General features: G+C 53.6%; 1 protein-coding gene across 2 annotated transcripts in view; it reads right to left on the bottom strand.

Annotated features, from left to right (window-relative positions):
• LOC133353294 (uncharacterized) overlaps positions 1–18366 on the bottom strand; it is a 43520-nt gene extending 25154 nt beyond the window's left edge. The window contains exons 1-7 of one of the 2 annotated variants that reach the window (XM_061569415.1): positions 18314–18366; positions 14746–14797; positions 6185–6605; positions 5782–5824; positions 1268–1351; positions 931–1043; positions 84–159 (exon numbers count right to left, since the gene is read on the bottom strand). In XM_061569415.1, coding sequence (XP_061425399.1) covers positions 84–159; positions 931–1043; positions 1268–1351; positions 5782–5824; positions 6185–6605; positions 14746–14797; positions 18314–18351 — 827 coding nt within the window. In that variant the 5' untranslated portion in view covers positions 18352–18366. Of the gene's footprint in view, positions 1–83; positions 160–930; positions 1044–1267; positions 1352–5781; positions 5825–6184; positions 6606–14745; positions 15039–18313 lie in introns of those variants that run through there. The other variant, XM_061569414.1, reaches the window with a different exon arrangement.
• Positions 18367–23637: the final 5271 nt, after the last annotated feature.

The raw sequence follows: 23637 nt of genomic DNA, 5'->3' as shown, positions 1-23637 counted from the left end.
TTGGTGGTGGTGGCCGTGGTTCTGGTGGTGGCAGCGGTTCCGTGATGGTGCCGTGGTGGTGGTGGCGCCCGTGCCCTGCTCACCTGGGCGAGCGTCTGACTGCCTCAAGCGTGTCCTTCAGCGAGCGGTTCTCCTCCGTGAGGGCGTTCCTCTCATTAACTGTGCACAGCCCAGGCAGAAACGACCAGGAGGCAAACATCACGCACACGCAGGGATCCCCCGAAAGCTTCCTGGGAATGATTTAGTCGTCTCCATAAAATTTATCAACACATTCGGCGACTTCACCGTGCGGTCTTAACAGAAAAAAATCGATAAAGAGACCAACGTACATCAGGCCATGTCTGTGCTATGAGGAAGGGCCAATGGTCAAAACGTCACCGATTACTGACGCTTCATTTTAAGGCCACGTGCACACAGGTGTTGGTGACGGAGTGTGTCGAGTTTGCTTTTCTGAATCATCGGACACAAACCGTCGGAAGCTCGGACGCGAAGCAACAAACGACGACAACGATGACAGCCTGCACAGACATGCATTTGCCAGTAGGGGGGGATGATTGCATCGTGCCTATGGTGGTGATGGTTGTGATGATGGTTATGGTGGTGGTGATGATTATGGTGGTGGCATTAATGGTTTTGGTGGTGGTTGCGATGATGGCTATGGTGGTCGTGATGGCGGCTATGGTAGTGGTGATGATTATGGTTATGGTGGTGGTGGCAGTGATGGTTTTGGTGGTGGTTGTGACGATGGGTATGGTGGTGGTGATTTTATGATGGCTATGGTGATGGTTGTGACGATAGCTATGGTGGTGGTGATGATTATGGTTATGGTAGTGGTGGCAATCATGGTTTTGGTAGTGGTTGTGACGATGGGTATGGTGGTGGTGGCGGTGGAGACGATCGTGGTGGCGGTGTGGTGTGCGCTGCACGCACTGAGCTCCGTGATGAGCTTGAGGTTCTGCTGCCGGACGCTCTCGAACTCCACCTGCTTGCGCCGCATGTGCTCCTCCGTCACGATGCAGCGATCGCACACGCCAGCACGGAGCCTGCCGGAGACGCGGGGTTCAGTGGGGGGCGGTGGGCGGGTCACATCTATGGTGTCACCAGACATATCACGCTAGGCGTGGCTTGTCGGGGGTTTCCCACCTTCGGGAGGCAGGATGTTGGGGGCATCCCATTTTTAAGTAATCGACCAAACCAAAGTATCGATTCCAATTTTTTGTCGATTCGTCGACTTAACGGTAGCCAGCGCTGCTCAAGTCCTCCTCACCTGTCCTCCAGCACCTTGATGTTCTCATTGAGAAGCTTCTGCTGCTCCCTCAGCTGCTGATTGGCAGTGAACACCTTCTCCAGCCTGAGTGAACACGCACGCACGCACGGCACCGTCCGTTGAGTGGACGGGCAAAGACCTCGTAGACCCTCGTTCAGAGAGAGCAAGGCGCTTCGTGCGCCCCGCCGTTATGGTCCAATTTGTTGCCAAATCTGAGATGAAACCACGAAACCACAAACCACTCCACCGGGGATCAGCACGCAGCAGCAGCAACATCGCCCCCGACTGAGAAATTACTGCAGACCGTGCGCCTGCGTGGAACACAGCAGCGCCTTCCTGTACTCCAATTAGCCCTGCGCTATAAGAACAATAGCGCAAGCACCAAATATACTCAATGATAATTATCACCATGACGATTATTTCAATGAACTCTCCATTTTACACAACCTTGGCACGGTTTTGACGCGTAACGGAAACAGACATCGGATGAAATCGGCGCATCTTAGCCAGGCTAAAATCGGGCACCTATAGGGGAGGAGGAATTTATAACAACCTGGCAATAGCACCGCGTTTATGATTTCACTCCGCCACTCGATTCAAAGCGAGAGCCTCGAATTATCCCCCCCCCCCCCGAGTTATTATCGAATAACGCTGAGCGAGGTTTGTGCTGGCGCTAGCTTGTGGTCACTAGCGTGCCGCCGCTAATGTGCAGCGCTAGCGTGCGGCGCTAGCTTGTGGGCACTAACATGCGGGTGCTGGCATGCAGGCGCTAGTGTGTGGGCACTAATGTGCAGCGCTAGCTTGTGGGCGCTAGTGTGTGGGAGCTAGCGTGCCGCCGCTAATGTGCAGCGCTAGCGTGTGGGCTCTAATGCGCACTGTAGCATTCAGTGGTTAGACCCCTGCCCCAGGGTCTAACCATGTAAACCACGGGTGGGTGCCAAGACGCCGGTGGTGTCGGAGACTCTTACTCTCGATCAGCTGCGGGTGTCGCCGCGGCGCGGCGGTTGCTGCACTCATCTCGCTCGGCGTTTCATTCGATTACCGACCACCGCCGAATGAACCGATCGTGGATGCACCCCCCTCACTGCCGTCTGTCCTCACCGACGCGCACGCTGACCGCGCGTGGTGAAGTATGGTCGAACACAACCCTCCTCCCCACCCCCGTTCCCTCCCATGACATGGGCAGGCATCCGCTCTGGCAGTGGATTGCCCGTCCACAGTCGTGAACTTGCTGTCGTGCGTTCACGTTTGCCGCGCGCGGGCGTTGTAGTCAAGGCAAAGGCGCAGCCCCGCAATCCCCCTCGTTCGAGCCACCGCTGGCGGAAGGGGACTCCACCCGAGCCAACTCCGCCAGAGAGAGAGAGAGAAAGAGAGTCTCGCCTCCTCTTCCACACTGGCCAAGGCAGACAGACCGACGCCGATGTCTTGGAACATGGGCACCCACACTTTGCCCCACCCACCCGCGGATCGACTAACCGTGGCGCGCATCACAACACGACGTCGTCACGCTGGCAACATTGCAAATCGTTGCGTCGTTCGTCCACGGGACACTTCACGCGTCGCCCGCCCGCCACGGAATTCCAAAGGGCTGAGCAATGGGCGGAGGAGGAGGGAGGCGGCGGTGATGATGATGATGTGATGTCTGTAGGAGCCTCTAAGCTCAGGGCAATGCCAATGGCATAAGTCACTTCCGACACGCAGCGACTGCAGTGCAACGATTTGAAGCACACAAGACCGACCCCACCCCCCTCACCCTGCGTAGCCTCAGCAGGCTCCTGGGGCAAGTGCTGCGGTGAGCGAGTGGCACTTCTGAAGGCCGGGACGACATACCGGGGGGGGTTGGGGGGTGGACAGCACCACGCCTGGACGCATTTGCCTCTCACCGCACCAGGTACTCATTTAATACTGAGTCGACCAAGGGGAGGCCCAGCACCGGTCCTCATGGATACCGGCCATGCACGAGATTCGAACATGGTTTCGCCGGTTTTCGTAGCGCAGCGCGCTAAACACTACGCCACCGCTCCCCACATACATACATACAAAGATAAAGGTTCCCCGTATAGCCTTAACAAAGACAAACATCCTCCATGTAGCCTTTAATAGACTGCTGGGGGCAAGTGCCGTTTGTCTATGAGGCCAACAACAAGGGGGTCGAGTCCAGATCGCTTCCCCGGTGGTCGTGTGAACGCCGCAGTTGGACTCGCAAACCTGTCAACCCCTTATCAGTGTCTACCTCATTCATACCTGTCAACCCCTTATCAGTGTCTACCTCATTCATACCTGTCAACCCCTTATCAGTGCCCTACCTTATTAGACCAATTCAGACCTCATTGGTCACCTCGTGCTCCTTATAAATCTCAGCGTTCATCCTCTACACTACACTACGCACTACATTATACACTACAATATACCATACCTGTCAACCCCTTATCAGTGCCCTAACTTATTACAGACCAATTCAGACCCCATTGGTCACCTCGTGCTCCTTATACATCTCAGCGTACATCCTACAAAGTCCCATCACAAGGGAGAAACTCAAACAAATAGACACGTTGGATTTTCTTTTCGCCCGTATTGAAACGGCTGTACGCCGTATGGACCTGCTGAAAGCTCAATTTCCCTGCACAAGAAGACGGGGTAATACACCGTGTGGGTTGACAGCTGCGGCCTGACTCTGGAGAGATAAAGTCGACAGCGGCTGCCCAGTGGCTTGCCCGCCCCGCGCTCAGCGAGTGCCACTCGTTGCCGCGTAGAACAAACACGAGACCCCCCCCCCCCCCTAAGAGGGGGGAGACGCAGAGAGGTATGTCCCAGTCGGTCAGAGCCACCAAACAAAGGTTTTCTTTTTTAAGGGCCCCCCCCCGCCAAACACCCCCCCCCCTCTACGGAATGCGATTTGCTGAGAGCTTCGTAAGCCGATCTGAGTGGGGGTGGTGGGGGTTGTTGGAGATGATTAAGAAGAAAGGGGCTTTCTGTGTCCTTTATTGAATGTGCCGAGTCACTTTTTAGATTTGTGGTGGAGTGGGGAAGCTCTCTACCCTAGCCACTCTTACGGCTCGACTCGCGCTCTCTCTCTCTCGGAGCGCGCGTACACGGACGGCCGGACACGCAAGCCACTCAGCTGTAGATACACACACGCACACACCTGTAGACACACATACACCTGTAGACACACGCACACCTGTAGACACACACACCTGTAGATATACACACGCACACCTGTAGACACACACCTGTAGACACACACACCTGTAGACACACACCTGTAGACACACACACACCTGTAGATACACACACGCACACCTATAGATACACACACACCCACACACCTGTAGACACACACACCTGTAGACACATACGCCAACACACACACAGACTGCTGGACACACAAGCCACTCACCTGTGGACACACACAAAGATCCCCGTATAGCCTGAACAGACTGTCGGGGCAAGTGCTGTTAGCGAGCACCTATTAATGCCTGCACAGCACACTAGGAGGTGGGTGGCCAACACCACGCCCGACCGCCTTTGTCTCCCTAGCGGCGATGTTTACACACCTCACCAGGTACTTGTTTGAGGCTAAGTCGACCTAAGGGAGGCCCAGGACCGATTCAGATAATGGTCACTGCTGGTGTTGGCCGTGAGCGGGAATCAAACTCGGGTCGCTGGGTGCGTAGCGCAGCGCGCTAACAGCTGCACCACCCCTCCCCCTAGACACACACCTGTAGACACCCAACTCACCTGGAGACACACACGCAACGGTACACACATGGACACGTGCGCGCCACCACATTTCATTGAGGGATTTTTTTCCCCCTATCATCAAAGGCCCTGAAAGTGCCGCTGCCGACAGCCCGTCGCGGGAACGGTCGCCACCACCCTGCGGGTTATTTTGAAACGCGCGTTCCACGCCGCGACGAGTTGCCAACTCTTGACAAAACACGTGGCCCGGAGCCTTCTTGGCGGCGCATTCGGCTCCGTCAGTCAGCGGCGCTCGGACAAGGGAGGCGCTCGCTCGGAATTGAGAGACGGAAGGAGGAGGAGCAAACGTTGACGAGAGAGAAGATGAGGCAGATCGACAGCGACGTCATTGCAAGGGTTAAGAAACGTGAGCCGGGCTCGGCCCGGAAGCGTCACGGCCAGAAGGGATGATGGACGGTATGTAGATGTGTGTGTGTATGTTGGAACTTCTTTCGCACCGTACGTCGGCAACCGTGCTAAATCTGAGGTGCGGGGGTGGTCGAGGCTAACGACGGAGCGTCAGCCAAAGGAGGCGACGTGCCCTAGGGGACGTTCACAGTGGAGATGGAGCGATGAAAACAGATGGCGTGGAGGTTCTGGGCATTTTCATCGCGTCAGAGAAACGGAGTACGGCTTGTGGAGGGCCTTCATCCAGCAGCAGATTGACCACGGCTGGTGACGATGACGACGAAGATGAATCTACGAACGACTCGTGTGAACCAAGTGGCGCATGTCGAGTTTGTCGGGATGTGGACGGGGTTCGCGCTACTCACATGCAGCGCTCCTGCTTCAGCTTGGACAGCTGCTGCGTCAGCCCTGCACGGCGGAGAGAGAGGGTGATAATCATCATCATCATCCTAGCGTTGACTACGACAACGATGAGGATAGCAGTGACGATGCTATTGATGGTGATGATGATGGCAGTATTGATCATGGCAGTATTGATGACAATGCTAGTATTGATTATGATGATGATGATAATATTGATGATGCGAGTGTTGATGATACCATTGATGATGATGGCGACAATCATGACGACGACGACAGATGACGATAACAGAAGAGACGCCGATTATATGATGGTGACAATAACGACGTCAAACCAGGCGATGACAACGATGACGGTAACCGTGACTACGACAGCACAGCTGGGTAGATGATAACGACGACCCCTACCTTGCACCTCCCTCTCGTGCGCGTCCAGCAGCCGCCGGAGGACCTCGCTGAAGCTCTCCCCCGCCGCCGCAGGGGCGGCCCCCCTCTCCCTGTCGGCCGCGCCGAGGCCCCCCGTCAGCAGGGGGTGGCTCCCCGCCGGGTGGGCCCCGGCGGGCCCCGCCCCGGAGGCCAGCGGCCCGCCGCCCTGGGCCCCGTGCCCGCGCGAGCTCCCATTGAGCGTCCGCGCGCCCACGGGGACGCTGCTGGAGCGCGAGAGGGCGGCGTGCGCCACGGAGGCGCGAGACTCCGACATGACGGTGACGACGGCAACGACGAGCGAGCGAGGAGGGCGAGCGTGCACGTGTCCACCTCCTCCTCCACCTTCTCCACCACCACCTCTACCGCCTCCTCCACCACCACTGCCGCACAGCGCGTGCGTCTGCTGGAAAAAGACAACAACAGCAGCAGCAGACATCATGGGACCTCCTTTGCCAGTACCAAAATATACTAATAGGGTTTTCCGCCTTTTTCTGGCAACAAAACTGAACACCTTTTGCAAGGAATCATGCTTACATTAACCAGATGACGCCAAAAGTGCGCCTTTTAGCGTCATCTGGTCGAGCACCATGAGACTAGGCTCTAAAGAAAGCTGTCTCTGGTGTGGACCAATCAGTTTCAAGGACAATGCATGAATTATCAGAGTATTGTTTTTTGTTTGCATTTGACTGCAAGTATTGTGGTTAATGTAAGCATGATTCCTTGCAAAAGGTCAGTTTTGTTGCCAGAAAAAAAGGGAAAAAACCCTATTAGCAGCAACAGAGTTTGTGAAGTCAGCATAGCGAGACCGCTAGAGATTGCGACGCGTTTGCGGAGGCCTTCATCCAGCAGTGGATAGATCAGAGCTGCTGCTGCTGCTTATGATGTAAGAGGCAGTCATAACGGGACAGGGCTGAGTGGGTATGGGCGCCAGGTGAGTGCCTCCCGACCCCAGTGGAACGAGACGGCAGCCGGGTGCTTCTGAGTTACTACCTGGCGGGCACACATTTCTCCGTGACGTCATCCAAATTAATTCCCCAAATATTTCGCTTGCGGAGAGACACGCGAGTTTCACGTGCGGGCCCGTTTGTCACTCCACAGCTGGATGAAGGCCTCCCCACCCCGTGTAGATCATGGGGGTTTGTTTGACAATACTTCACCACGCTGGTCAGCATAGTATTTGAATTAGAGGCCGGGGTATGGGGTAAAGGGGAGACCTAGGACACAAAGACAAGTTCATATATCACTCGCCACCGATGTTAGCCGTGACGAGAAATTGAACTCGGGATCGATGGGTCCAAAGCGCAGCGTGCTAACCGCTGTACCACCACTCAACCAAATTTCATACTATCACAACATACCAAGCCTCCCCGCAACATGAAGGGAACTGCCAGGTTCTTAATTCGACAGGGGTCAGCGACCAGCAAAAATATCCAGTGACCCGCCACGCGACATCCAGTACTCCTCTCGCTGTATAGGTCGTGGCCACTACGGTCATTTTCTACCGGCGAATTATTCGGTGAGAATTTTTTGCCGGGCGGCGGCGGTGGTGGCTACGCTGCACGTGGCCTGTGGCAGCGAGGGTTGGTGGATAGTCGCACACACGTCGCGAAAAGCCCTTCCCATGGACGTCGAGGAGGTGACCGTACCCTGGCTCGCCAGGAGAAGGCGGCACAGCGAGTGAACTGATCGCCACCGGTTTATTCCATAGAGCATTGCCCCCTCGCGCAAGGCGTGGGTTCTATCCGGTTTGCTCCCCACCTTGCATTATAAACACAACTCATCATTCATCGGCTCGAAAACATCTTCGTAAAATAAAAACACGTTAATAAAATCACAACGCAGCGGCAGGACGCTCCTGAAAATGAGCACCAAAGACTCCGCGTGGCTTTCGTGGATGAATAAGTGAAGCGCGCGTATAATGCCCGATTATCATTATTATTAAATTATTATCTGGTGAGAATTTAAGCCCTGGGCATTCTGCTGCGAAACTGTTATCCGGTAACCTGGGCGCCGCGCGTGTTGTGCCAGGAACCGGTTTCACCCGGCCCGGGCTGGGCCCTGCGCCGTGACGTCACGGCGCACGCTGCGTCCTCACGTCGCATCCCGGTACCGTGACGTCACGACACCTGGGTGGTGGTGCTGCTGCTGCTCGTGGTGGTGGTGGTGGGAGCGGTGGTGCGGCGGTTAGCGCTACGCTGCGAACCCGGCGACCCAAGTTCGATTCCCGCTCGCGGCCGCCAACATTGGTGACGATGATCTGATCCGGTCCTGGGGTCTCCACTAGTTCAGCTCAGCCTCAAATGAGTACCCGGTGCGGTGCAAACATCGCCACTGGGGAGACAAAGGCAGCCTGGCGCGGTGCTGGCCACTCCACCCCCTCGTGCGCTGTGCCGGCCTTCATGAGGCGCTCGCTAACAGCACTTTCCCCAACAGTCTGTTGAGGCTACACGGGGGATTTTTGACTTTGGTGGGCAGAGGCACGCTCCCAGTGCAAGCGAGATGCTATCCCCCATATCTCTACACCCCCCCCCCCCTCCAACACCTAACCAACTAGCCTGCAGCCAGACACTGCAAGCGTGTTACTAGCTATACCTGTAACCCTAACAAACTAGCCCGCAGCCAGAGACAACTTGGAACGCGCTCTACCTGTGTAGTGACATAGAATGGGTCACGTAGCAGCATAGCGCCGGCTGCTGGCAGGGAAGAGGATCTGCAGCTTGCAGCAGCCCCGACTGACAGCAGGTCACGTGACAGACCAGAGAGGGATCGAGGTGAAGGGTCACGGAAGGGGCACGTCGAGAACCCGCTAGTAGGTTCCAGAAGGGGGCGGTGGCTGGGGGCGGAGCCAGGCCACGTGACAGTATAAGAGGGGCCCCGGGAGGGGAGCTCGGGGCTGTCGTGTGGAGTGGGGGGGGGGTCACCGTCGCTTGCTGCTGGAGTCTTCACCGTCTCGGCGTCGCCAGTCAGGCAGTCTACCGGCTGTCCTCACTGGGAACTATAGTTACTAAGTGTTACTGTCAGGCCGTGTTAATAAACAGGGTGCCTCCTACTCTTCGTGTCCGAGTCAGTCACTACACCTGTAGCCCGAACCAACCAGCCTGCAGCCAGACACTGCGAACTTGGTATTAGCAAAATCCCTAACCATAACTAACTAGCCAATCAGCTACTAGTTCTACCCCGAGCCAGCTAGCCAATCGGACGCAAGTGCCAGCTGTACCCCTAACCCTAACCAACGAGGCAGCCACGAGCAACGAGGCGGCTTCCCACCACTCAGGGCTACTCTCACCTGTCCCCCCCCCGCTCCTCACGTCGCCGTCAGCGTTTTGGCGTTCGCGGCGCCCTCTGCTGTTGCCGCCTGCCAAAGAGGCGCGTGACACCGCTGGCAAGAGGCGCGTGCCCCACCACTGAAGTGACGCCACGGTGCCAAATGCAAAATGTAGCTCGTCGAATTTATTGCGACGGACGGGACGTGGGGGGGGGGGGGGCTGTAACCCATCGTCATCACGATCCATGGGGGAAGATAGTCCGTAGCAGGTGTCCACTGCATGCTTCGTCAATTTGTTTCCACTATCCTCTCTGTCCTGTGCCAATGTGCTCAGGTAGTGTGCTTACATCGGCTGTGTTGAAGTTCCACACTGCGCAGGTCGCAACGACACACATATTTCACCCACCGACTCACCCACCTATTCACCTACCCACTCAATCATTCACCTACTCACCCACCTACTCACCCAATCACCCACACACCTACTCACCTACCCACTCAATCACATACTCACCCACTCGACCACACTGCAACCTCATTTCTCTCTCCGCTTCTTAACTCGCACTGCTCAACCTTTTGTGAAATTCCCTCTCCACCACCACCACCATCATCGTCGTCGTCGTCTCTCCCCCCCCAACTCTTCCTATAACAGCATCGCGCTTAGCTCAAGACCACGTGTCCAGGCGTAGTATCTATCAACGTCGCAAGGGTGCTATTTGTTGCTGGTCGCTTTTGGTTGTTGGCATTATTTTAAAAAGAATACGACTCCAGCGAAACTCGATCATTCACATCGGAGCCACGTGAATTGTTCCAAATTTTATCGGGTTCTCCCAATCGGTAACCGGTAAAACAAAACAATCACCCTATCCCCCCCACCCCCAAAGACAAGGTTCCCCCGTGTAGCCTTAACAGACTGGTGGGGCAAGTGGTCTTAGCGAGCACCTACGAAGGCCGGCCCGGCACACGAGGTGGCCAGCACCACGCCCGACCGCCTTCGTCTCCTTCGTGGCGATTTTAACACACCGCACCAGGTACTCATTTGAGGCCGAGTCGACCTAGGGGAGGCCCAGAACCGGTTAAAAAAAATCGTCACCGGTGTTGGCCCCTAAGCGCCCCCCCCCCCATCCCTCCCAAACTCGTTCCTCTTCCCCACAAACTGGCTATGCTAAGCACGCCTATTTGTGTTTGGTGGTGTTGACTATTGTGATTACACTCATCCATGTGCGATTGGAATGGATCTACAACACACACACGCGCACACAAAGGTAGCACCCCTCCCCTCCTCCCCATGTGCACACACATAAAGACAAAGACCTCCACTCCATATAGTCTTTAACAGAATACTCTTAGGTTTTTTCGGTAAAGTCACGTAGGTAAAGAAATAAATAATACAATTTATAGAAATAATAATAGAAATAAAAGAATACATTTTAAAAAATCCCTACGTGACTTTACCGAAAAAAACTTAAGAGTATGAATCCTTGCAGTCACGAAAGCTGCAAATCTAGAATCTTTAACAGAATGTCAGGAAAAGTTCTGTTAGCGAACACCGAAAAGTGTAGCACACGCACGGAGGCATCGGGTGGCCAGCACCACACTCGGCCGCGTTTGTCCCCCCAATGTTCGTAGCGCAGTGCGCTAACCACTGTCACACGACTCGACACTTACACACGCACAATCACATAGTTGCGCGCTCACATACACCACTTGTATCTGTATGGCGAGCGGTGGTGCAATAGTTAGCGCACTGCACTACGAACTCGCGTAACTGGGTTGAATTCCCAGTCACGTCTAACCACAGACGTAGGTTCTATCTGAATCGGTGCTGGGCCCTCCCCTAGGTTGACTCAGCCTCAAATGAGTATCTGGTGCGATGTGTAAACATCAGCACTGGGGAGACAGACAGTTTGGCGTGGTGTTTACCACACCACCCCCTCGAGCGACGTCACGGCACTTGACCCCACCAGTCTGTGTAGGCTACACGGGGGATCTTTGTCTTTGTGTGCCCGTGCGTTCGGTGTATGCGTGAAAGCCACGTGCGCGTGAGATCACAGCATTGAGAATTAAGAAAACAAGACAAAGATGACCCCCGTATCAGTTTTTTATAGATTCTTGGGGCAAGTGCTGTGAGCGAGAACATATATGAAGGCCGGGACGGTACACGAGGGGGTGGATGGCCAGCACCACGCCGGGCCGTCTTTGTCTCCCCAGTGCTGATGTTTACAAACCACACCAGGTACTCATTTAAGGCCGAGTCGACCTATAGGATAGTCCAATACGGTTTCGGATATCGTTCGCCACTGTTGCGAGCCGTGGCTTGGAATCTAACTCGTAACGCGATGCGCTAACCGATGCGCCACCGCTCCCCACACACAGGAATAACAACGAAACACGCACACGAACAACCCGTTTGTCAATCCACTGCTGGATGAGGGCATCTCCGTGCTGTGCAGGCAGTGGAGGGTAGTATGACCACACTTCATACCTGTCAACCCATATTGGTTTACCCCGTATTCTTGTGCAGGTCCATACGGGCAAAAATGTCTTTGTTTGTGTTTCTCCCTTTTGATGAAACTTTGTAGGATGAACGTTGAGATTTATAAGGGTCGCGGGGTGACCAGTGAGGTCTGAATTGTTCGGTCTGTAATGATAAGGGGTTGACAGGTATGAGACCACGCGCTGGTCAGCCGCGGGTTAATGAATGTGTGGGAAGGGCTGGTGTAGAACAATGATACCTCGCAGTATTTTCTGCACTGCCCTCTACTGTCCACACTACCTACTGCACTCGTTTATTTTTTTTGTGCCCAGTGCTCATCCTAACCAGGCACTTATCCAGGCTCAGACCTGCTGAGCTTCTCAGGTCTAACGGGACAGGACTATTTGGTCACAGGCAAGTCACATTGGTACACGTACCGCACAAACACATGGAAAAAAATACAAATACCCCCTGTAACCTTAAACTGTTGGGGCAAGTGCTGTTAGCGAGCACCTATTAAGGCCGAGACGGCACGCCAAGGAAGTTGGGTGGCCAACACCACGCTCGGCCGCCTTTATCTCCCTAGTGGCGATGTTTATACACGGCACCAGGTACCCATTTGAGGCCGAGTCGACCTAGGGGTGGCCCAGGACCGGTTCAGATAATCGTCACTGGTGTTGGCCGTGAGCGTCAATCGAGCCCGGGTCACCGGGTTCATAGCGCAGCGCGCTGACCGCTACACACACACACAGACGAAATCAAAAGTAGATTTCATTAAGACCCCCCCCCAATCCGAGCAAATGTATGGGGGGGGGGGGGCTACATTGAAGCCGTATCGCCTATGCAGCCCCGAGTCGCTGCGTCCTCCCGACTGCCTGAAACGCCGGAGTCGTGAACGTGCCACGGCTCCTGCGAGCGAGGAGGAGATGGAGGTGGTGGTGGAGGAGGAGGAGGAGAAGGTAGTGGTGGAGGAGGAGGTGGTGGTGGAGGTCGTTGTCTCGACACGCGGTCGTGTCGAGACACGCACGCCCGCGTGTTTGTCATAGCTCAGAGCCGCGTCCCTCTCTGCGGCCCACGGTTCCACCCCCCCCCCCCCCCCAAAAACGGAACAAAGCGAGCCGAGCCCCCCCCCCCAACCCCCATTGTGCAGAGAGCCGCACGGATCGTCCCGGGTCAAGTTCTGTTTGCGAGCACTTATTGTTATTATGATCACGACGGCGCACGAGATGGAGGGGGGGGGGGGTACGTCCAGCAACCACGCTCGCTCGCACGATCTCCCCCGCCTTTGTCTTCCCCAGTGCTGATGTGGTTTGCGTCGCATCAAAGGTGCTCCGCATTTAAGGCTGAGTCGACCTAATGGAGCGATATACCTTTTGATTTAGTTTGTGTGTGCGTGTATGATACTATAGCCACCCGCGAACAGCACGTGCTCCAACAGTCTCGGGGTGTGATGTGCCCCTGTGTTGTCTCTGTGGGTGACACGAGCGGTGGGTTGTCTCGGCCTCTTGGGTGTTCACTAACATCGCCACTGGGGAGACAAAGGCGGCCGGGCGTGGTGTTGGCCACCCAACCCCCTCTGTCGTGCCGTCTCGGCCTTAATAGGTGCTCGCTAACAGCACTTGCCCCAACAGTTTAAGGCTATGGGGGGTATTCGTATTTTGTCCACGTGTATGTGCGGTACGTGTACCAATGCGACTTGCACGTGACCAAATCGTCAGGGTCGGCTATCACTCGCCGCTGATGTTAGCCGTGGGCCCGGAATCGAACCGAGGTTGGTTTAGTTCGTAGCGCAGCGCTCACTCGGCCTTTGGCTTCCCTGCCTCGCCGTGAAGACACGCTTAACGAGCCAGATGCTTGCTCATTTAATGCTGAGTCGACGTTTCGGCCGAGGGGCCGGTTCAGACACCACGTGTTGTTACTGTTGTTGTTAGTGGTGTTGTCCGTGGACGAGACTCGATCTTAGACTCCCCATGAGATTGCAGCGGGTGGCCACCGAGCCCCATATTGATGTGTACACACACCACACACGTGTGTGTACACACACCACACACGTGTGTGTACACGTGGGTACGAACCATCATCACACATTGGTTGCATAAACCACCGCGGCACGTGCGTGCCTGTGTGTAGGGGGAGCGGTGGCGTTGCTGTTAGCGCACTGCGTTACGAACCCGGCTAAATAACAGTTTGCGATTATCCGAACCGGTCATAGAACCCCGCAAGGTCGGCTCAGCCTTGAATTTTATTAGTACCTGGTGTGGTGTGCGTGTAAACACCAGCATTGGGAAGGAGAGACAAAAGCGGCCGGGCGTGGTGATGACCACACAAACCGCTCCCTCGTGCTCAGTGCCGGCGTTGATAGGTGCTCGCTAACAGCACCTGCCCCAACACTGTGTTCAAGGCTATACGGGGTATTTTTTATGTTATACATGTGTGTTGTGTGTATCGGTGTTTGTGCGTGCCTGTATGTAATTGTGTTTATGTCTTCGGTATATGCACCAAGTAGAAGTATACGAGCGTGTATTGTGCATAGGCCTACGTGCGTACATGCAAACGATGTACACGTGCGTATGCGCGTGTCATCCTGTGCGCTTCAGCTAAACGCGTGCGCGCGCGCGTTCAGATATGCGTAAACACACACAAACGTACACACACGCAAACGTACACACACACACACAAACGTACACACACAAACGTACACACACACAATCGTACACACACACAATCGTACACACACACAAACGTACACACACAAACGTACACACACACAAACGTACGTACACACACTCGTCGTATATTTACCAGGATGCGAACTGAGGTCCTCCTCCTCCTCGGCTCCCCGTGATCGTCGACTCTTCGTCCCGTGCACGATGTGTGCGGGATGGGGGGGGGGGGCGCAAGGAACAACGTCTCGGTCGGCGAGGAATGAGGACTGTGAGCGATGGGCGAGAGCAATTCTCTATATTTCAGGTCGTGACAAGTCAAGGCTGGTCCGTCTGGAGAGAGGGCGCGCGTGCATCTGTGTTCCTGTGCTGTCGCGCGCGTGTGCGCTCTCGTGTGTGTGTGTAAGTGCGCGCGCGTGTGTATGTGCATGTGCGTGTACGGTTATAACAAGGCATTCACCCAACCCCTCCATCCCCTCCATCCATCCTCCTCCACCTACCACTCACTTCACCCCCCCTCCATCCTCCACCACTCACCTCAGCCAGACCAACCGCCTCCTGTGTAATTGCCACTGTTCCGGATCGTCTGGCATAACCGGTTTGTGAAGGGGCGAGGCAGCGCTTGGCGATGGCGCGTGTGGAGGCGTGCGCGTGTGTGCGCGGCGTGGAGATGCGCGCGTGTGTGTGTGGGAGCGGTGGTGTAGCGGTTAGCGCGAACCCAGCGACCCGAGTTCGATTACAGCTCACGACCGACACCAGTGACGATGATCTGAACTGGTCCTGGGCCTCCTCTAGGTCGACTCAGCCTCAAATGAGTACCTGCTCCGATGTGTAATAACATCGCTACGAGGGAGACAAAGGCGACCGGGCGTGGTGCTGGTCACCCACCCACTCGTGTGCCCAACTGGCCTTCATAGGCACTCGCTAACAGCACTTGTCCCAACAGTCTGTTAAGGCTATACGGGAGATCTTTGTCTTTGTGTGTGTGTGAGCAAGGGAACTGCATCGGCAAGGTGGTGAGTCACAGTTCTCTCAAGCGGTCTGAGCAGAGCCAGAGAGAGTCACAGAGAGAGAGAGAGAGACGAGGATGGAGAAGATGGCTCAACGAACTCTTCCTATCAGCGCCTCCTCGTATAGACAATAACATCAAGCGTCGTGTCTCTGTGCAGGAGCGCAATAACATTGCTAGCTGACGATAAGTCGTGTTCTGTTCACTGCTGGATGAAGGCCTCCCCCACGTACGCCGTCGCTGGCGCGTAATAGATGACGATCACGGGAAGCCAGGGAAGAGTCGAGCATTGACCGGCGTGGTGCAATATGACCAACCATAGGGGTCTGCCCGATGAACCGACTTACTCGTCGACGCAGGGAAGCCAAAAGGCGAGCGAATGCTGCGATACGAACCCGAGCACTGCGCTACCAACTTCAGCCACCTGAGTTGAATTCCCGGCCACGGCTAACATCAGTGGCGAGTGACCTCGGAACCAGTCACCGATCCCATTTCCCCTCGAATGACCAACTTGGCCCGGTGCACGACATCCAGGTGAGATGTCGCGGTGGCGGTGGCGATATCCGCAGTCACCCCCCACGTACTCCCTGCCCTCTACTGCCAGCGACGTGACACTCACACACCCGCCGTGGGGAAGTATGGGCAAATATCCGCCCCGACTGGCAGGGCGGTGGCAAGGAGGCCCTCCATCCGGCAGTAGATTTACAACAACAACAAAGCGCCCTCCGTGCATTTCGTGAAGAAGGGTCGTTGCCCGAAACGTCTGTTATGGCCACACCGTGTTGTTGTTGTTAAGTCGGCGCGTGTTGAGCGTCGTGTTGCTGACTGAGCTTGCGCAGCGATGGCAACGCAGCAGCAGCAGCAACAGGATCAGCAAATAAAGAATTCGTGAAATGTAACATCAAGTTGATTTGCTTAATCAGAACCCCAACTCTCATCCACAGAATCACTACTGTATTAGTGACTCACTCGTAATAATGATTATTTTTATATTGTGTCTGTGTGCTGTCTGTGTGTGCTCCCTGTGTGTGTGCTGTCTGTGTGTGTGTCTGTGTCTCTGTGTGTGTGCTCTCTGTGTGTGTGCTGTCTGTGTGTCTGTGCTGTCTGTGTGTGTGTCTCTGTGTGTGTGCTCCCTGTGTGTGTGTGCTCCCTGTGTCTGTGTGTGTGTGTGCTCCCTGTGTGTGTCTGTGTGTGTGTCTGTGTGTGCTGTCTGTGTGTGCTCCCTGTGTGTGTGTGTGTCTGTGTGCTCCCTGTGTGTGTGTGCTGTGTGTCTGTGTGCTCCCTGTGTGTGTGTGTGCTGTGTGTCTGTGTGCTCCCTGTGTGTCTATGTGCTCCCTGTGTGTGTGTCTGTGTGCCCCCTGTGTGTCTGTGTGTGTGTCTGTGTGTGTGCCCCCTGTGTGTGTGTGTGCCCCCTGTGTGTGTGCCCCCTGTGTGTGTGTGTGGCTGTGTGTCTGTGTGCTCCCTGTGTGTGTGTCTGTGTGTGTGTGCCCCCTGTGTGTGTGCGGGTTGTAACGAGTCCGGTAACGGCGCGTGGCGGTGGCGCTGCGGTTCGTGCCACTGACACGCGATGCCGCCTCGAGCGCAACTCAATTCCTGGCCGCGGATACAATCGGTGGCGAGTGCCACCCCTAGGTCGACTCGGCCTTCAATGTCTGAGCACGATGTGCCAGTGAGCCACATCAGCACTCGTGCAGAGGTGCGACTTGACCAGGTGCTCACTCGCAGCGCTGGCTCCAGCGGTCTGTACGAGGCAACACATGGGATCTGTGTCTGTGTGTGCATATAACACACGTGCGTGTGTGTACGTGTCGATGTATGTGTCTATGTCTATATGTATCTGTGCGTCTGTGTGTGTATGTATGTATGTGTGCGTCTCGGTGTTTGTGTCTATGTCTGTCTATGTGTGTCTATGTGTGTCCATATGTGTCTCTATGTGTGTCTATGTGTCTCTATGTGTGTCTATGTGTCTCTGTGTGTCTCTGTGTGTCTCTATGTGTGTCTCTGTGTGTCTATGTGTGTCTATGTGTGTCTGTGTGGTGTATCTATGTGTCTCTATGTGTGTCTCTATGTGTGCGTGCTGAGAGCTCCATCTGTCCCTGGGCTCTCGCCTTCACACCAGAGGAGTTGATGTGGCCAGACTTTGTGTGTTATGAGTCGAGTTCGGGGGGGTGATGCATGAAACGTCGAATGCACGACCAACACACGACCACCGTTATTAAGCACAGCGCCCAAACTCCACTGAGCGACTGAGCAAGAGACACAAAACACAGCGCTATTAAAGCAAACCCAAATAAACATTCCAAGAAAACAACACATTACACACTGTTACAAACACCGCGTAAAACAAGGGAACACAACGCAAACAAATACAACTAACACACAACACTCAAAACACGTCGATCAACACAGTCCCCCCCTTCGACTGGCACAAGAACACAGATGTAGAAAACCAACACGCAGCAAGGCAACATCGCGGACAGAGACGCGAGACACGACGCGACCGATCTGGAGGGTGTGGGTGGCTGAGCGGGGTTGACAGGTGGGCTGAGCACAGCGGCTCCCGTTAGGAAAGTTCCTTCACGTGATGGTAACGACAAGAGATGGGGAGAGCGCACACGCAGGTAAAGACGAAGATCCCCCCCCGTATAGCCTTAAATGGACTGTTGGGGCAAGTGCTGTTGGGGCGAGTGCTGTTTACCTCTCGTTCCGTGGCAGTGCCTGCATCTGAGCTCTCATCGCGCCGGTGATTAATTTCATCCGAAACAAAATGGAACTCTGTTCCCGAAATTATTCTGACAACGCCGCTCTCATCTCGCTTTGTTTCTTGTGTCCTGTGGCGGGGAGCGGTGGCGCAGCGGTTAGCGCGCTGCGCTACGCACCTGGCGGCCTCAGTTCGATTCACGCCCAACACCAGTGACGATTATCGGAACCGGTTCTGAGCCACCCCCTAGGTCGACTCAGCCTCAAATTAGCGGTGTGTAATCATCGCCATCGGGGAGACAAAGGCGTCCACGACGTGGTGCTCGCCATCCCTCGTGTGCCGTGCCGGCCTTCATAGGTGCTCGCTAACAGCACTTGCCCAAAAATATATACTTCGGCTATACGGGGGGTCTTTGCCTTGTGTGTGGCTTTAAATTAGCCAGCGCTGTCGAGTGTTGGTTAGGAGCAGGGCCGGATTAAGATTGTGTAGGCACCTGGGCTACAGCTACTGTGAGGCCCCCAGTCATGTTTTCAAAAGGAAAACAAAGTTCAAGAAAAATGCAATTGTATTTTTTGACAAGGCTAACAAAAAATATAATTCAGAATTCACAAAATAAAAAAACTTTCACTTCAATCTCTGGAGGACCTCCAGCTGGCGGAGGCCTCTGGGTGCCTAAAGCCCCCACGCCTTGATCCGGCCCTGGCTAGGAGTGTTGGTTGGGAGTGTTGGTTAGCAGTGTTGGTTAGAAGTGTTGGTTTGGAGTGTTGGTTGGGAGTGTTGGTTAGCAGTGTTGGTTGGGAGTGTTGGTTTGGAGTGTTGGTTTGGAGGAGCGTTGGTTGGGAGCGTTGGTTTGTTGTGTAGGAGTGTTGGTGAGGAGGAGTGTTGGGGGAGCATACTTGATGTCGAAATAAAAAGAAAAAGAACTGGAGACGTGAGTCACGGTGTCGCGAGCACCTGGCGTGAGGTCCCTGCCCGCGGGGAGACGGCGGCGCGTGAGCGAGGGGGGGAGCAGGGAGTGTGTGAGTGTGTGCAGACTCACACACACACATACACACACACATACAGACCCACACACACACATACAGATACACACACACACATACAGACTCACACACACACATACAGACTCACACACACATACAGACTCACACACACACACACTCCCTGCTCACACATACACACACACATACATACAGACCCACACACACACATACAGATTCACACACACACACACACTCGCACGGCTAGACACACACACAGACACACACACACATACAGATTCACAAAGACACACACACTCTCGCACGGCGAGACACACACACAGACACACATACAGACCCACACACACTCACTCGCACGGCTAGACACACACACACAAACACACACACACACATACAGACTCACACATACATTCACTCGCACGGTTAGACACACACACAGACACACACATACAGATTCATACACACACACTCGCACGGCTAGACACACACAGAGACACACATACAGACCCACACACTCACTCGCATGGCTAGATACACACACACATATAGACTCTCACACAATAACAACAACAACCGCCATTCGCCACTAAGTGGCGGTGACGTTACCACGACGCTTGTGCCAGGCCATGTGCACCTTGAGGCCACGTGAAGTGTCGAACGCCCGCTGGCAGGAGGTCACGGGGCAGACCCAGGTGCCACGGGTAGACTGACCGAGATGACCGAGATGACTGGCTGATGCACCACCTGTGCCCCCTACTGTGCCAACTTGCTGTGCTTTAGCCACCCGGCGCTCCGCTCGTTGTTGTGAGCGTCGCTCCTCCGCCCTCCGTTATTGTTGGAGGGCGACTGCCTCCAACTGCCCAGCAGCGTCCTTCACGAGCCTCCTCCATAGAGGCCGATCTTGACACCGCTAGTACCAGTCATCGGCAAGTTCACTCAGCTCCACGTCCTCCTGGACCACATCACTCCATCTCTTCTCTAGCCCGTGCCGTGCCCGTTTAGCCCCCTGGATCCGGCCGAACAAAAGCTGTTTCGCCATGCGGTGGCTGGACATGCGGGCTACATGACCCAGCCAACGCAGCCTTGCCTGCCGGAGGAGCTCACTGATGGGACTTTGCCAAGATCTTTCAAGGATTTGGGAGCTCCTCACACAATCCAGCCTGGTCAAACCCAGGATGGATCGTAGGCAAGCCAGCCTAAATGTATCCAACCGGCGTAGATGCTCCATTAGGGACTCACACACACACACATATAGACTCACACAAGTGCTGTTAGCGAGTAGCGCCCGGCGCACGAGAGGGGTGAGGTGGTCAGCACCACGCCCCCGGCCGCCTTTGTCTCCCTAGTGGCGATTTTCACACACCGCACCACGTACTCATTTGAGGCTGAGTCGACCTAGGAGATAAATCATCGTCACTGGTGTTGGACGTGAGCGGGAGTCGGATTGCTCGAAACGTCGCCAATTGAATGTTTCTCCTTTGCATGCCGCAGTGTTGTTGAGTGTTTTGACGATTGTTAACACAGTCCGCTGTAAGTAAGAGGAGTTGTTTTATGTTCTTGGGGGATAAAGGGGGTGGGGAGGGGGGTAGGATCCTGGGTCCCGTCCCTCGTCCGTCATCGTCGCCGCGTGGCAGAGCGAGGCGACATGCAGGCGACTGCGCCTCGCCTCGCACGCGTGCGATTCTATCGCTGCGGGTAACCTCACCACCACCACCACCACTATAACCACCACCACCATAACCACTACCACCATAACCACCACCACCATAACCACCACCAAAGCCACCACCACCAAAACCACCACCTCCATAACCACCACCACCTCCATAACCACCACCATAACCACCATAACCACCACCACCATAACCACCACCAAAACCACCACCACCACCATAACCACCACCACCTCCATAACCACCGCCATAACCACCACCACCATAACCACCACCAAAACTACCATAACCACCACCAAAACTACCATAACCACCACTATAAACACCACCACTACCACCTCCATAACTACCACCACCACCACCACCACCACCAAAACTACCACCAAAACTACCACCGCCACCATAACCACCACCACCTTCATAACCACCACCAAAACTATCACCGCCACCATAACCACCACCTCCATCACCACCACCACCTCCATAACCACCACCGCCTCCATAGTAACCACCATCAGAACCACCACCTCCATAACCACCACCATCATCAGAACCACTACCACTATAAACACCTCCACTATACCACTACCTCCATAACCACCACTGTCACCGCCACCACCACCATCGCCACCACCATGTTAAATTTGAATCACAGTTCCTATGATCACTGCTATATTGCTTTAATAGCCTTATTTTGGTGATTTCGAAAACGTTTGGTTTAGCCATGTTTGTTTGTTGAAGTACAGAGTTAGCCTGACAACTTTAATCTAAATTGTCTTATGGTTGTTATTGTTTGACTTGCATCCCACTGGGATTTTTGCACACAGCGTTGATATTCGGTGCTTTTTTCTGGAAGATTTTCAGTTTTTTCCTGGATGTTTCTGTTGCGCGTCGTCACTTTAAGATGTTTTCTTGTTCATGTTTTTGTTTGTTGCGGTTGCATGCGAGTCAAGAGCCGCATGGCTCACAGGGCTCTACCTAACACACGAAGTGAAAACTGGAACACATCACACGTACATCGACAACGATTCCCACGTGTAGACCTCCGTAGAGGCTGCTGAAGCGAGTGGTTTTTAAAGCCTTTATATTAAGTTCACTTGCTTGCTTGCTTGCGCGCTTGCTTGCTTGCTTACGACCGTGCAAATCTTTCGGTCGTTTTTTAACCCACTTCCCGTGATCCAATCGAGTTGACATTTTGCACACAGACTCGTTGTGCGTGACAATTTATTTTCGTGAAATTTTTTTTCCAAAATTTTCCACTTTTAGGAATTTTTTTTTCATATTTAATTTAAAATACCAATGTGATAAAAATGAAACTCTTACTCAAGAAAAACAGAAATGATGCCACGCATATAAAGAATTAAAAGTGAAAAACTTTGTTTTTACGGGTTAATTTTTTAAAACTTTTATTTTACATTTGAATTTATTTTTTTTACTTTTATTTAATTTATTTTAAATTTTCTATCTACGTGACTTACCGAAAGAACCAAGAATATAAAAACGCCACACGAGTGGGTGGAGGAGGGGCAACGCGACTCCCGACCGCCTTTGTATCCCCACTTGGTTGCCGGTGTTTATTTGCACACCGCGCCAAGTACGGAACTGTGCTCGTTTCGGGCTGAGTCGAGCTAGGGGAGGAGACGCAGGAGCGGTTCTGATCAATAGTCGCCACTTGTGTTGCGTCGCGAACGCGAATTGAACTCGGGGTTTTGCCTGGTGACCTCTGTCCGGGTGCTCCCGATTTCCTCCATACATCCAAACTACTCGATACGTATCATCAGACTACCACTGGAGTAATCTATGTGTCATGTTGGCCGGCTTACCGCTGGCTCGGCTTCTCTCCACCCCAACAACGATCCTATATATAAACGATCTTATTGTTTCTATTTAAAGCTTCTTTCGTGACTGCAGGGATTAATCTTCTTGGTTCTTTCGGTAAAGTCACGTAGAATGGAAATAATAAAATAATAAAAATAAAATAAAAAAATAATAATAATGAGGACGGCTGCTTGCGTTGTGGCCGAAACGTCGTGAGAATTATTTTATTATGTTTTATTTTTATTATCTTATTATTTCCATTCTACGTGACTTTACCAAAAGAACCAAGAAGATGATCCTATTGTTGGTGACTGCAGGCGCGGGCCGTTGCAGCCGAACCTAGCTGGGTAACTGGCTACGCGTGATTTTCCGTGCAACAAATAAACACCGGTGGAGTTTCGGAAGACGTGAAACGATAACGATAATGGAGAGTGACACCGAAAAGGCGAGATAGAAGACCGACCACACGGGTGTTTGTATGCGTGCTGAACTTCTTTCACACCGTCGGTAGCTAACCGTGATAATTAATCGGAGGTGTGGGGGAAAGACAACCAACCACACACAAAACATTTGTTCACTTTTTAATTTGTGCTCCTATTGCATGCAATTGTTTCACCAGAATATTCTCTAAATCTTCGAAAGTAGAGAAAATAGATGAAAATATAACGATACAATCATTTTCTTGGTTCTTTCGGTAAAGTCACGTAGAAGGGAAGTAATAAAATAATAAAAATAAAACATAATAAAATAATTCTCACGACGTTATTATGTTTTATTTTTATTATTTTATTACTTCCCTTCTACGTGACTTTACCGAAAGAACCAAGAA

Source organism: Lethenteron reissneri, chromosome 43, assembly GCF_015708825.2.
Source record: "Lethenteron reissneri isolate LAM-NWPU_2019-01 chromosome 43, ASM1570882v1, whole genome shotgun sequence".
In the NCBI taxonomy this organism is placed as follows: Eukaryota; Metazoa; Chordata; class Hyperoartia; order Petromyzontiformes; family Petromyzontidae; genus Lethenteron; species Lethenteron reissneri.
Note: the sequence above shows the minus strand (reverse complement) of the source record. Positions and strands in the feature narration are given on the sequence as shown.